Source organism: Struthio camelus, chromosome 14 (assembly GCF_040807025.1).
Source record: "Struthio camelus isolate bStrCam1 chromosome 14, bStrCam1.hap1, whole genome shotgun sequence".
Classification (NCBI taxonomy): Eukaryota; Metazoa; Chordata; class Aves; order Struthioniformes; family Struthionidae; genus Struthio; species Struthio camelus.
The window spans coordinates 23,842,704-23,857,868 of NC_090955.1; the positions used below are offsets into that span (position 1 = coordinate 23,842,704).

General features: G+C 49.2%; 1 protein-coding gene across 8 annotated transcripts in view; it reads right to left on the reverse strand.

Annotated features, from left to right (window-relative positions):
- The window catches only part of LOC104147013 (6-phosphofructo-2-kinase/fructose-2,6-bisphosphatase 4), a 42,553-nt gene that overhangs the window by 18,083 nt on the left and 9,305 nt on the right, over nucleotides 1-15,165 (reverse strand). For 2 of the 8 annotated variants that reach the window (XM_068907245.1, XM_068907246.1), the window contains exons 1-4: nucleotides 12,714-12,866; nucleotides 5,706-5,822; nucleotides 2,134-2,230; nucleotides 703-769 (exon numbers count right to left, since the gene is read on the reverse strand). In XM_068907245.1, coding sequence (XP_068763346.1) covers nucleotides 703-769; nucleotides 2,134-2,230; nucleotides 5,706-5,822; nucleotides 12,714-12,816 — 384 coding nt within the window. In that variant the 5' untranslated portion in view covers nucleotides 12,817-12,866. Of the gene's footprint in view, nucleotides 1-702; nucleotides 770-2,133; nucleotides 2,231-5,705; nucleotides 5,823-6,529; nucleotides 6,918-7,996; nucleotides 8,070-9,505; nucleotides 9,609-12,713; nucleotides 12,867-15,165 lie in introns of those variants that run through there. The other 6 variants (XM_068907242.1, XM_068907244.1, XM_068907247.1 and 3 more) reach the window with 4 other exon arrangements.

The following is a 15,165-nucleotide window of genomic DNA, read 5'->3' on the forward strand; positions in this document are numbered from 1 at the left end:
CATTTTAAATACTTTCCCCCCCCCCTTAAATCCTAAAACAGAGTGGCATTTTGAAGACACCTCTAGCAGAATACTGCATTTGGAGGAAGTAGCTACAATTTAAGCCTAACACGTAATAAAAGACACCATCTTCCTCCTGGCCCATACCTGCACTAAATACCAATACACAGTTTCGTTATGAATTTATACTACATTTTTCTAAGATCTTAGCTTTAAGAATAGTAAACGCCCGCATTTTACCAAAGTATAAAAGCTTATCTCAGAAATCCCTTAGTAGAGCTCACAGTTAGAGCTAAGGGCTCTCCTGACTAGTTCATGAAAACACCACATAAAAGTTGCAGGTCAGTAGAGTCTCCAAACCCCTACGCATAAAATATTAATAAGGTCAACACGCAGCATAAAAATCCCATTAGTTGGACAGCTGACCCTTTGCATCCTGTCATTAAATACTCAGGTATGCAGCAATGTACTCTGCGGTTTTCCTGCTCTCTTCCAAGATTTCCGCAGCATCGATAACGCTACTGTCGGGCAGTACCTGCGGTGGGACACTGGACTATCAAACAGTTGCTGCACGAGCGCAACCAAAGCAAAATCTGATAGCGTCAAAAGATGTCGGAATGATTAAGATCGTCTGTTATCTGGCACAGACGCACTGTTTTGTAGAGAAACATTTCAAGAATTGGTCTTCGAACAGCAACTTACGGCCACGTGCCCGTTTTCTTCACTGAGGTACTGTCGGACGTCGTTCAGCGCTGTTAAGGCACACTGTCTTGGAAACAAAAGAGAATAAAACTCAAAACGCAAGTTGAAGTCATTTTATTCACGCACTTATGCGCAGCGACCAACATGCCCTGGAAACGTTAGCGAGATAATCGCTCTCAGAAATACATATTGCTCATTAGTCCCCTCCATTAAACATGAGGAAACCAACAGACGTGAACGAAGCTACTAAGGGAATATGGTCATGGCCATCTGCCCCAAAAAAGTCCCCCGAGGGCTCCTTTGTGCCACTGACATAACTATAATATACATATATACATATATAAAAATAGCTATCATCTCTGCTGACCAAGATAAGCTTTAACTAATCTATAGCAGCGTTACCGAATCATTCCTCCAGCTGTACTTTTTCACACTTTCCTATTTGCAGAAGAGTTGATTCCTAATTTCACTCCCAGAAAAAGAGGGGAGAAAAAAAAAAAGAAAGAAATCAACTTCAGTGTTTTATCTTGCCATCTGAAGGTGAAGGATTCGCTGCCGCTATCGACGGTACAAGTATTTCTCAGTGTTTTGCTGGCTCTCCTGACAACTGCTGCGCCAAAATTCCTTACGTCAATAAAAAAAAATCTGTTAAAACAGCAAGTCAAAAAAGTTAGAGAGTAACGAAGTCGGTGCGTTGGAGGTAACGATGCAGTGCAGGGTAACCACGGCCTCTCTGGCCGTTACTGCTCTGTTTTGGCTCCCGGGCTGGAACGCGTCACCCTCCCTCCATAGATCATATTCTGCACGCACAGCTTTATCTTCCAAAGAAAAACGAAAGCTTTTCAATCCTGACAATGTTTCCACATTAGCGTGGTTAATAGATGCCAGGGACTGAGATTCGTCAGTCAGGTCTTCACTAGACAAACACAACCCCTCTTTGCTCCCTGCTAACCAGGCAGATCAGCGCGCTCAGCTCATTTCACACCACGTTCGCCAGCGCTTAGCCTAGCGGGTGCCGCGGAGACGCGTTAAAAGTTCTTCCTCTACCTCTAAGCAAAAAGGGGACAATGAGAAACAGGTTCAAAGAGCTTCAGGCGAGGAATTCCCGCATGAGAAACGGGAAGAAATGCAGTTGCGTGGTTTTTTTTTTTTTCCTGTTTTCCACAGCCTGCTGAGAGGGCAAAAGGAATCAAGCTTAAACATTTACCTTCTCCCTCTTTTTGGTGCTTGAACTGAAGCACTTAAGAACAAAATACCCCCAAAATTTTAAGCAGCCTGGACAAACCGCTTTTCCACCTCCTCTGAAATTTCCCTTTTCTTGTCATTTCCTACCACAGCCTCTTAAGCTTAAAGCAGCGTCTAAGCGCAAGTCATACGGGGTACCGCGCGGATACGATTAGCATCGCGCGGCCAACCGCGTTCCAAACTTACTTCCTGATCTTCAGGCCTTCCTCGTTGTCTGGCAGGAAGAATTCAAAAGATTTATACTTCTTCACCAAATCTCGACGGTACTGACCCACGTTAAACTCTGTCAAGAAGAAACCGGCGTCAGCGGGGCCCAACGGTCTCGCAAAGCGGTCGCGTAGGAAGGATGAACGCTACGACAGCTTTGACACCAAACCACCTCCGAGCATCAAGTAACTCGTACCAAGCCGACATACCATGCATCTTCTCGTCTTCCTTAATACGAAGGCAACTTAACAACGAGTCACGGAAACGGCATAAGGACATTTGGGACGGGGGCGGCTTCAGAGGCGTTATTTGACCGTACTGCTATGCCTCTGTCTGCCGGTTTGCCCGGGCAAAATAGGAAATGCTTCTGGGGTGGTCGGAAATTTATTTCAGTAGCGTCTGCAAAGCGCTTCTAATAATCTAGTTCATCCCTCCGTGCGCAGGCACAGCGGAAGAACACGACGACAGCACCTCCCAGGGCTTTAACCTCTCCTTCAGGCAAGGAAGAGCTTTAAATAGGACTGGGCAATCCAGCTTTTGCTTAAAGGACCCTGCTCAAATATTTCTATTCCTTACGAATCAGAATATATTGTTGCACAACCCCCTGTTCTCTTTATTTAAGAAAATGCTCAAGCTGGGAGGGAAGAAAAAAAAAACACAACAACAACAGTATAAGCATTGAACGTAATCTTACCATGACCTGTTAACAGCAGTCAAGGAAAAACTATTCTATAGCTGAGCAAAGGTTTATGCCAGCCAATCTGTCATGATATCAGATACAGGATTAGGGCAAGGCAGCTCTATTCTGCCACGCGGCAGGCGATGACACTGTACCCAATTAACTGCATTCAACAGCTCGGTAAGTAGGTCTCCAAAGTGCAATTAATATTTAACTTCGTTTGTGACCTATAGGTTTTCCAGCTGGACTTTAGAGCATGTTAGCTCAAACTGAAGTATTGTTTTGCAAGCTGCCAAGGCATCACTACATGGCAGACTTCGTTTGTAGAAAGAGGAAAAGGAATAATGGACATAATTGCCGAGATGTAACAAAGATCGAAAGAAACATATGACCAAAGGGCTCAAATATAAGTTTTCCTGGCAAAAAAAAAAAAAAAAACCCATATATACATATATATACACATTGATTGGTGCTGGGATGGGGGAGGAAAATAAAGACATGAACGGTATTTTAACCCCCTAAAAATGTTGGGTTTTGTTTGAATTCAGCACTGGTGATGTAATTCTTTGTGGTCAGCTGCATGACCTGGACACCACCAGTTTACGCTGTGACAAGTTGAAAAGCAGGGGCCGTACCGCCTACATCAAAAAGCGGCAGCTTATAAGAAAAACGGAAGCTGCAAGAGGTCCAGAGAGCCAGCGATGTCAGGCAGCGCCTCTTCTGAAAACAGTCAGAAATGTCAGAAAAAAATAAGTCACTGTAAGAACGGCAGCGTTACGTGGAGCAAAGGAAAAAGCGCGGTCGGGTGGGACAATCCTTCTCCCTTACGACCAGCATCTACCTCAGGGGACAAGTTTCATAACGCTAACTGCTTCCACGGCTACCAAACGGGCAAAACCATTCCAAACAGCTTCACAAAGCTCAGTATCTAAAAGCCACATGGAAATACAGTTCTATTCAGGCATCTAATTGACCTCATTTCCTTCAAAAAGCCCAGACAGAAGCCCTTTGTATTTTTAACCATTTCCAACTCCAAACGACAGAGAATTTTGGAAAGAATAAAAGAAAATACAGAACTGATGGTTTCAGTATTTGAAATAACATCCATCCTGGGCCTTTTCTCCATGTTCTTGAACTCTCCAATGTGCTTGATGTAGGATACATTAGAAGAGAGCATTTATCTTTTCTCTGGTTTACGTAGCCCAATAATTTTAACCATCTGTCTCAGAGAATAAGAACGCTTACCATATTAAGCACACACTAATTTTAAGACATTAAGAGCCGAAGGGTAACAGATGTCGGAAATAATGGATGCTTATCGTGTATCACTCGTTCATTCAATCCCAAACAAGCGGAAGCACTGGCAACGTGTCACCTATTCAGTCAGTAAAGTATTTTAAATTGACTTCAGCTTCGACAGAACTGCATCCCTGCAACTAACTGTTTGCATCAAATTCAAGAAAAACGGTTTTGCAAGAAAATCTCCAGTCACCCTTTCTAGCAAAGACGACTCATAACCAGCAAACTTCTGGAAGCTCATATACCAACTTGGTGCATATACACGTGTAAGAACCAGAGAGAAGTGTTCCAACTACTTTTTATTAAGCACAGACGCATATATTTTCTGACGTGCCTCTCAGAGCAGCCTGTGGAGTTTCTCCTATAATTCAAGCAGATAACTCCTACTTATTTTATGGTATTCAGGATATATTCAATCAAGCATGATTCAGATGTGGAGAGTGTCTTGTTTTCAGTCTAGTACCAAATTTCTGCTTTTCGAAGGTCAAGAAGTAGCACCTTCAACAACACGACATCTATGCATAATGTATACATCTCACATACATGCCTAGTTATATCACATCCATCCTAATTCGACTGGATACCGGCTGAACTATTTTGACTGTTATTCCATGTCAGTGTACTGGATGAAACTAAAGTCCCTAAATACCTGCTACTGCTCATCGCAAGGCTAGTCCTGTGTGAAAGAAGTCAAAACTTATTAAAAGTGATAATTAGCATCCTCTGCATTTTCATACTCAAACAACATCATGTAACCTCTGTAATTTCTCATCTAAGCAAAACACGTTAGACGTGATCCTGGGAAATATGCTCTAGGTGACCCTGCTTGAGCAGGGAGGTTGGACTAGATGATCTCCAGAGGTCCCTTCCAACCTAACGATTCTGTGATACTGTGTTTCTTGGCGCTTAAACAAAACACTACCTCCAAAAGCTATGCCCTAGAGGTCAATGGCAATTTAAACATAGGCCAGCACTCATTTCATGTTGACTTCTTACAGCTACTAGAACATGCATCTTTGTTTATTCAGCCAAAAGTCGAGCCTTTAGTATGATCTAACATGCTTAATGTTACTTAAATCATTAACAAGTCATAACTATACAGCTACTACTACTGCAATGGGCACTAAAAACGCAGTTAAACACAGAGTCGCGCAGAGAAGGTACATGTTGCGCAAAGGTCGCAGCGAAACGATGGCAAAGGCAGGACTTTAACCAAGCAGCCCTGACTGCTCATCCCCTTGTAAACAGGATTCCCTTTAGGGGAACGTGGAAAGGAAGGACGGGGGGGGGAGGGAGGGGGGGAAAGGCAACTGAAGAACCAAAGCGTTAGCAATAAGGGCCAAGCAGTTATTCAGGCATCTGGTAGAACAAGGAGGTAAATGAAGAGTCACCAGAATTTGATTACTAAACCTCTAAGCAGAGCAGAGGTCCTGTGTGCCCTACTGCTTAAGAAAATCACCAAAGCAGAAGGACTAAGCAGGCAAAGCGGGCAACCAGATTACTGGAAGTTCAGTCCAGGAAACGCCTAACGTCAGCCCTGCCCCTGCGGCGGAAACGCCAGCAAACCCGTCACCTTTCGTAGGCACGCCGATCCAGTTCAGGTAGCGCGTCAGCTTCTTCGAGATGTAGGTTTTGCCTCGCGCTGGGAGCCCCACCATGACGATCAGCGTAGGGCAATTGGTCATGCACACTGCAAGAGAGAAAACAGGTATTTACCTTCACCGCAAGCACAGGCTCGCGTTGCGCGCGCTCAGCCCCGCGCACCGGGATTTACGCTGCTGCAGGGTTTTTTCCCTTAAGAGGACAGCGGATTTAACCGAGATTTGTACGCGGTGTTGAACGTGAGACGGGCGAGTCGGTGGTAGCAGTGCAACCCTGGACACGTTAAGCTATACACAGACAGAAGACAAGAAACCTCGGTATTTGCATCCACGCTTAAGACGCACAAAAACAACAACAAAAAAGGATGCTGACGTATCACACCTCTATGTACCTCAGATCAACGCTTGTACTTCCCTTGCAGGGAACTGCAAGGGGTACACAATTACTAGATAATTTTGTAAGCGACGAGATTTTTAGATCATTTTTAAGGGACAGTTTTTGACTTCCACACTGCTCAATCTTTATAACCCGAAAACCTCGAAGGCACTCCTCTCAAACGACCAGGTTTATGTCGTTTTTAGCAGCACAACACTCCGGATACCTGGTTTAAACCTATCGCAGCCACAAGGAACTGCCTAGAGAGAAAGAAGATATTACAGCGGCCCAAAGATAGCAGCAGCTTCCCCCACCCCACGTTTCCAAGGGGATTAATTTTACGAACGACGACGATTACGTACGCGACGACCCACCCGCGCGTTGAGAGGTAAACGGGAACGAATGCAAAGCAAAACAGACCCATCCAACCCAGGGAGCCTCCCGAAAGCCTCCGGAGCAGCTCTTCTGCGCAGGGGCCGGGAACCAAGCAGGACGACGTCTCCTTGCCTCCTTGCCTTGCCTTCAAGCGCGCGCGCGCACGCTCCGACTCCAGAAATGCCAGTCGCGGGAACAGCGAACAGCCTGCCCGGCGAGGCTGCAGCATCGCCCCGGGCGTGTTTGCTCTCCCGCGAACCTCTGCAAACCGAAACAGGCTTTTCTGCTTGTCCTGCGCTTCAAAAAACCTTGTTTTAACCCCTCCGGGTGAGCCACGCAAGTTTAGTCTTCCCAGGCAACACGCGTCTTCGGGGACGCAGCTGTAAACCCAAGCTGCTACACCGGAGCAAATCTGCATTTTGCCAAACCAAAAGCCGCTGCCCAGAAACCCGTAACCCTCGGAGGCGAGTCGCTTCGCGGATTTTACGCCAAGGGCCTGCCTCTAGGCTGACGTCCCGCCGCCGATACCGGCTTGTCCTAGATCGCTCCCGGTAAACAGCAAAGCAGATCGATGCCGCAGCAACGCCGTGCAAGTGTGACGTTTCCTCCCACCGCCAAGCAGTCAGCACCTAAGCCTGGCGTATAACGTATGTTTTTATCCCAACTCCTGCAAGTAAAGTACAAAAACTAGCAAAATTCCCTTTAGCAGAGCCTGACGCCTACAGCTGGGCAGGCAAGCCTAACCTGTTACCCCGATCGCCCCGTGCGCAGCTCTTCAGCATGCATTAAAAACCCCGGGAATTATTTCCTGATCCCAGTCGAACTGCAGTTGCCGTTCTGGTTAGGTGTCAGGTTGGCCTTGGGAGCCACGTCAAGTCAAGGGCGTTTCACGCCGGCCAGAACGGCAGACGCCAACAGCTGAACGACACGACCCCAAACGCAAGCTCACAAAGCAACTGCTCTAGCTCGTCCGTACTCGGTGTCGTCTTTTAAGCGATACTGGTAAGGCTCAGCAGCAAACCCAGGTTTTGGTTTTCTTCCTCACAACGCCTTTATAATCATCAAGGCTGAATTTTTGCTCATGAGCTGAGTGGGGAAAAAAAAAAGTCAAGTCTAAAACAAAATGGAAAGTTTTGAGGACGTTCAAATCCTAAAAAGTCAAAGAAAAAAATATATATATCTATCTTTCTGAACTGAAACTTTCTTAACAAAACGCTGCAAATACTCATTGCAAATGGGAGGGGTGCACCCATTTAAGCGGCAACATTTAATTCGTCCGTATCTCAAGACTTCCAACTTCCTTGGAAGAAACGTAAGCAATTTTGCCCCAAAGACGTGAACTGATAAGAGGGAAAAAAAAGTTAGATAAAAAAATACTCCTCCAAAAAAACCCCCCCCCAAACCCTCTCTAGTTTAGCATTTTCCCGATGGCACAGAAGTATCTAGGCCACTTATCTCTGCCAGCTTCGCTATCTCCATCCCCTTTTCTGACGATAAGTGCTGAAACCTCACCCCGTTTCGCACAAACGCAAACCGCAGCGTCTCCTTAGCGTCCACGGTCCCCGCTCCTTCGCTACCAGCGCGTCCATCCAGAAGCAAGCAGAAAAGGAGCTCTCAGAGTCGCTTGTTTACAGCCTTGAATTGCAGAGATTAAGAGTTATACGCAATTAAGAGTTCTGCTCCCTTTATACAGCACTTAACCCTCATTTATTTTACAGACAAACAGTCTGAAACGCAAGGCTAGTTACGCAACCGCAAGCCAGCGCGCCAAGGCAGACAAGGCAGCTCTCTTGCCATCGCTCGCGCCGGGACCGCCTGGCCTACCTCCAGGACTCCCTCTCCACAACCTGTCTCCAGAAACCAAACTAGTTTTTAAATTCTGCTTCAAGCACGTAACCCCTAAGGGTTTTCGACAGCCCCAAGCTGCGGACGTGCCACCAACACGAGTCCTGCACGTTTGGAGCAGCACAGGAACGTAGCGGGTCACACGCCGTCACCTGGTAGAGATGCTCCACTGCTTTACTCGCTCCTTCCTTTTTTTTTTTTTTTTTTAAATAGACGTTGGCAATTTACGCCCGGAAGAACACAAGTTCACAAGTTTACAAACAGCAACACCCAAGGGAAATGAATGTTGTATTCCCTCCGCCCCATTAAAAAGAGCACGCACAAAATATCAACCAATGAATGGAAACGGCCAAGGGACAAGATCCACGCTAATGTCAAATACTGCAATTTAAGCCAACTCGTTATTCTGGCTGATTTTTTTTTTTTTTTAAATCTACTACTTAACAACACAGTAGGTTGTATCTCAGTGTAAAATTAAGACTCCCTACCCTTCTGAAGTTAAATACTTAACAGCCAAGGAAAAAAGCAACTCCACACTCAATTCTTGCCTCCTACATTCTACTGTGAACTAGAGCAAGACAGAGAAGAAGGTTTTGAAACCAAACTGGGACATGGAACAACCTAGAGCAGCTGAACAGAATTTCAACAGCCCTCTAAATTCACACAATCTTGTGAAATCAGAGACAGAGTTGATTTTGTTTTTTTTTCTAAATTCACCTACTGCCTAACAAATGATCAACCCTCCCTTCCTTTTCACCCATAATGAGATTTTCTTTTTTCCTTATTTGGCTTAAATTTTTGCGTCAACCTTTACGGTCAGACCTTTTTTTTAATCGAGCTGCCACGGGCAGCCCTCTGAAGTTTATAGAGGCATTCCTGACTTTTCAATGGCCTCTGAGTAAAGTCCTGCTCTCGGAAATTACTATTTAGAAGGTCATACGCAAATATCTTTTAACTATAAGCAGAGGCAACCACCCTTCCAAATAAAGTTACCCCTACGTGTTTCGCCACGTTACGTATCCAGTTTAACTATTACTAATTCATTTTTTTCCTGTTGACCAACTATGGCAATGAATCATGCTTCTTCCCATCACCAGGGGCGGGGGAGTCCCTCATCCTCATGTTCTTCCTCCCCTCTCCTACACCTGAAGAGGTCTCTCTTGTTTTACATCTCACCTCTCTCTCTTCCAGTTCATCCCTTTCCAATAACACTTCCGTACAGGTGAAGCAAAATTCGCGTTTGCCCTCCCAGCTGGTCCTGGGTCACCGTCTGCTCCTAGCAATCTGCCAGAGTTTAGGGGATGGGGGAGGAAAGAGTTGCACATAAACTGCAAACACAAGTCTCAGTTTCAGTATCCCCCCCTCCCTTCCCAGCTCCACTGTGTGATTTTTGTCTTATAATTTGTTCTGGCATCAATGTTTCCCTGGTACACGCTGCCTCTTCGTATTTACTCTTTCCTCCTCCCAGTTTTCAGAGCGACGGTGGCCGATCTTCACCGCAGCCCCTTCTCCTTTCACGCTTCCTTTTCCCTCCCTGAAGTTCTCCCTCGGTTTTAATCTCCCAATTTCTCGGTGCAGCACTACCCATCCACAAAAGCACTGCGAGCTCTCTACAGCAGAGAGAATCCTCCTTGGATACTTTTTGGGGACACGTGCCGTACATTTGGGTCGCTGTACGAACAGCAAAGAAAAATCGTTAGAATTACCAAATTCCAAGGTAATTACCGCGCAAGGTAAGCGGCAGGTATCAATAAAAAGGTACACCTCCATCATCTACCCTCCTCGCTTGGGCACATTGTCACCTTCATTTCGCTAGTCTCGCCAACTTTAAAAGCACCGCCTTCCCGGGGGGGCTACACGCAGCCGCAACTCCCCCTTGCTCCTCCTCGAAGTCCTCGAGGAGGACAGGCCAGGACAGGCACAGGCCAAAACAACCGGCACTCGAAAGCCTTGCAATAGCTACAACCGTGACACATCTAATTGCATTTCTTCTTCCTGAGATAATTACAGGTGTCCTCGGTTTTGGAAAAAAAATCACGGAAACTCCAGTGAGCACAGGTAGGTCCCTCCGAGCACGGAGCAACGCGTGCGATCCTGCTCGCCCGCGTTCTAGAAGGACAAAAGCGGTGCAAACGCCATTAGCGCGGACGAGGAAATAACCCAACCAAAGGAGCCCGAAAGAGTTCGCCTCGCTCAAAAAAAGTAGGACAGAGCTGCTTTTACTAACTTGCTCAAGAGCAAAGGGCCAGCAAGGCACGAACGGGCACGAAGAAGAAATCCAGGAGGCACCAGGGCAACCAGCTTCCTCGCTTCCACCGGGAAGCTCTTCTTGAAGACAAGAAAGCCCCTGCAGATTTGCTCTTGTATTTTCAAACAGCATCACGTAACATAGTGAACTGTAGCAGCAGAGAACCAGATTCGGTCAACAGGGCCTACAAGCCACAAGGCCTCCTCAGACCACGCGGCAACATATTCCCAGAAAATCCGGGAAAATAGGACTCAGCAGCCCACTCGCGCAGGAAACATTACAAAGTGATCTCAGTGTGCCGAAAACAAGATACGTGGCTTTCATCAAGGAAGATGGGCTCCTCTGGTCTCCTGGATGTTTGCAATTGCTACTAAATATGTCTCACAAACGCCTGCGGATGCATTATACATATACAAATATATACATGTGTGTATACACACACACGTATATGTACACACACACACACTGCAAATGTAAATCCATGCAAAAACAGAAAGATTGAAAAAAAAAATGCATGCATGTCCAGATCCGGTTTTCTAGCAAAAACGCTACTCGATTATAATGGCTCTTGGCAATCAAAAATTCCTACAAAGGCAATAGACATCAAAAATTAAAAAAAAAAAGTGCAGTGTGATTACTGAGCAGTTTATAGTCAAGAGAAGCTAAATAAGTTTGTTAAGAAAACTGCACGTGTCACTAGATCGCACGCGACCAACATCTGCTTTTATTCTCGGCTCTTTCAGCCATCTTTGATAAGATGTTGTATCTAGAGCTACCAAAATGTACAAACGTTATTTGCTTGGTGTGGGGTGGGGGGTGGGGGGGGGAATAAAAAAAAGATGCCCGCGGTGAAGGCAACGCTGCGTGCGGCGCTCTCCTTGGGCGCCCTTACAGAAGCCGCTCCGATGAACGCCCGCAGCTGGGCCCGTTCCTCCGCTCCTCTCCTCCGCCGAGCGAAACGCGCGCCCGCTGGCCTTGCCCGTCACTGGGGGGGCTCGGGGGGGGTCTGACTGGGGGGGGGGTCAGGGGGGGTCTGACTGGGGGGGTCAGGGGGTCTGACTGGGGGGGGCTCGCGGGGGTCTCACTGAGGGGAGGCTGGGGGGGGTTCTCACTGGGGGGGCTCAGGGGGTCTGACTGGGGGGGTCTGACTGGGGGGGCTCGGGGGGTCTCACTGGGGGGGCTCGGGGGGGATCTCGCTGGGGGGGTTCTCACTGGGGGGGCTCAGGGGGTCTGACTGGGGGGGGTCTGACTGCGGGGGGCTCAGGGGGGGGTCTGACTGGGGGGGCTCAGGGGGGGTCTGACTGGGGGGGTCTGACTGCGGGGGGCTCAGGGGGTCTGACTGGGGGGGCTCGGGGGGGATCTCGCTGGGGGGGGTTCTCACTGGGGGGGCTCGGGGGGTCTGACTGGGGGGGGTCTGACTGCGGGGGGCTCAGGGGGTCTGACTGGGAGGGATTGGGGGGGCCTCACTGGGGGGGGTCAGGGGGTCTGACTGGGGAGGCTCGGGGTGGTCTCACTGGGGGGGCTCGGGGGGGGGGCCTCATTGGGGGGGGCTCGGGGCTCGGCGCCTGGCCCAGCAGCAGGGTCTCTGCGCGACAAGGGCCCTTTTGTCTCTCGGGCGGCCTGAACCCGGAGGGGCCGGAGCCGCAGCCGGGCTTATTCCGGGAAGAAGGAGGGCAAAAAATGAGGTGAAACAACAGCGGACCGAGTACAGGACCACGGCAGAGGCGCAGCGAGGCAAAGCGGCGCCGAGAGCCTGGGCGCTGCTGAGTCGCCCGGCCGCCGCCGGCGGCGGTTAGAAAAGCCGTTAGCTCCCGCGGCAGGCGGCCTGAGGGGGCACCGGACGCGCCCAAAAAATGTGCCCATGCACACGTTCAGGCTTTTCTTCAGGAAGACCCTCCTGGAAACGAACGCTGCTTGGAAGCAGCGCATCCAAAATAATAATAATAATTTAAATTAAATGACAGCGGCTTTTGGTGCATCTGGCCAGGCGCAGCCCCCCCCCCCCGCCCCCCGCGTTTTGGCCCTTCCCCTCGGGTCGCTACCGCCGCGGGCAGGGCGGGGGGCGCCCAGCTCGGGCACGGGAGGGGGGGGGGGACAGGTCCGAGCGGAGCCCCCCCCCCCCCGGCCGCCTCTCACCGCCGCGCTGGGCGCTGTGCCCGGCCGGCAGCCCGTTGTCGTAGGGCTCCCACGTCTTCTGCAGCGGGTTCTGCGTGAGCTCCCGCGCCGGCGCCGCCGCCATCCTCGCCGCCTCCCCGGCTCCCACTGCGGCGGCACCGCCCCGAGCCCCGGCCGCGCCCACCGGCGGCGCCTCTGGTCGCCAGAGCTGCCCGGGCGGGGCGGGAGCGCGCAGCCTGCGCTCCGCCTTGGGCCGCGGCGCTGCGGGCACCGCTACTCGCGCCGAGAGCCTGGAAGGCCCGAGAAGCTGAATCTTCTCCTGAGGCGTTCACCTCCGCCGCTCCTAGGCGAAAAAAGATGGTAAAACGAAGCCCGCCAAGAGCGAGGGCCACGCAATAGACGCGGTTTTTTGTTTTCCGTTAACCCTCAGGTACTCGGGCATCGGCCTAAGTTTGAAGGATGCCTCGTACAGAGCCGGGATGCGGGGGCGCGTGTCTAAACGAGCCGCGGTCGGAGCAGCCGAGGGCTGTTTTCAGCTGTTCGACCCGAGGGCAAGCTCAGAGCTAGCTTTAGGCAGAATACATTAAATGCCAAAAAAAAAAAAAAAGAAGACAACCCACGTTACGGTTTATTTGGAATCTAATGAGCAAAGATCAGCTTCTGCCCCATCAGGCTGTCATCAATACTTGTCCTGATATTAAGGCTTAAAAAGCAGGTTCCTATAGGTGACCTGCTGGAGACACAGCTTCGTTACGGTGAAGCCATAAATAAGCCCTTTCTCCTGACAAGAAATTATTATTATTATTATTATTTTTTTTTTTTAAACAAAATTTCTACTCTCAGGGACATGCTGACCTGGAAGTTCACCTACAAGGGCCTCAGCACAATGCAGCTTCAAGGAGGAATACTGTCACGTCGTAGCCTGACAGCCTGTAAGACATCCTCGGGCAGCGAGCATCGCTGCCTCCACCGCCGTTTCCCACCATTTCTCCACCAGCTGAGCGCTCGGAACGAGGCGAGACGACTGTGCCGCCCTCCCAGGACCCACACCCTCGCTATGAGCGCAGCACGCACCGGTCACGAAAAACCGGTTCGTATATATGTGCACGCACACACGGCGACGCAGGGACTCGCCCAGGCGAGCGCGTGCTCCGGAGGCCGGCGTCCGCGGGCGCCCAGGATGCTCGGGCCCCCGCTGCCAAGTCGCAGCGTAAACCCAGTGCGATGAGATGCCGAACCTGCTCAAAGCTTCCCAGGAAGCTGCTATTAAAACACATTGGTACCCCCTACCAAGCTCCCCAGCGTAGAATTAGAGGTTGCAGAAAGCTATGGAGAAATAAAAAAAGAAACACTCCTAAAGGAGTTTGACCCCTATGTGCCACTGAGACAATCTGCCTACTCATCCCGATCTATTTTCTCAACCAAACGAGGAAAATTGATGTTACATTTTATCAGCGGGGGTCCACACAGCCTCAGAAGAATCAAGTATTCCTGTTTCTTTCCAGATATTAAACGCTAACAAACAGCATTTCATCATTAAACTAATACTTCCTTTTCCCCAAAAGCATTTCAGGAAAGTTTTAAGAAGGTACAAAAGAATGCAGGATTTGCAAAAATCATAAAGTACAAACGTTGTTCGAGGGATACAGGCACGCGCCAGCACGACCTCCAAGCACACACACGTCTTGTGCACCCAGCTTTGACACCCGACCAGCAACGCCCTGTTGATCTACCAGTTAACAGGCTGCCTGCTACTCCGCAGACACAATATTGGTATAAAACATACAGGATAATTTCTACTGAGGTCATAACCTTTTCTCTATTTCAGTTTAAAAAAAAAAAAAAAAATCATGCCAAGGGTACCTTCAGCAGACTGGTGGCAGTCCTTCACTGGCCAAAGTTACACAGCGGGAAGCGTCTCCTGAGGACAGGCAGCAGCTACTACGTCACGTACAAGTCCTCGATCACAGCACTGCCAGCCGGTTAGAAGAGATGGAGACCCAACACACAGATATACCCACCCTTTCTGTTTGCAAGCAGCACTCCAAAGTTTTAAAACTGGGTTTCAGGTGGAACAGGAGAGACTTTTCCCACCCACCCGAGCCTTGCGTGATGCCCTCGCATTTGGTACGGTGCTCTCACACGGTGAAGTGCTGCTGCCTGTGGGTAATCCCAGCATCCAAACTTGCAGCTCCACTGGATTTCAACCAAAAGGACCCAAAACAGGGAGGCTTGGCCTATTCAGTCATAGCCCTCATCACATCAAGAGGTGAAAGACAGCTCCCTCCAAGGTCATTCCCATATTACCAGGTGTTTGTCTCTGGAAGAGGCATTTTTAACAAGCCGCCTAAAACAAAGCCGATCTGCGGAGGGATGTTGTCACCTTTCGTAAAACAAGACCTAGTTGAGTTTTGCTCTTTGATTGCCGAGGAAGCCTAGCTGATAAAGGAAGTCATGTTAGCAACCCAAAAGG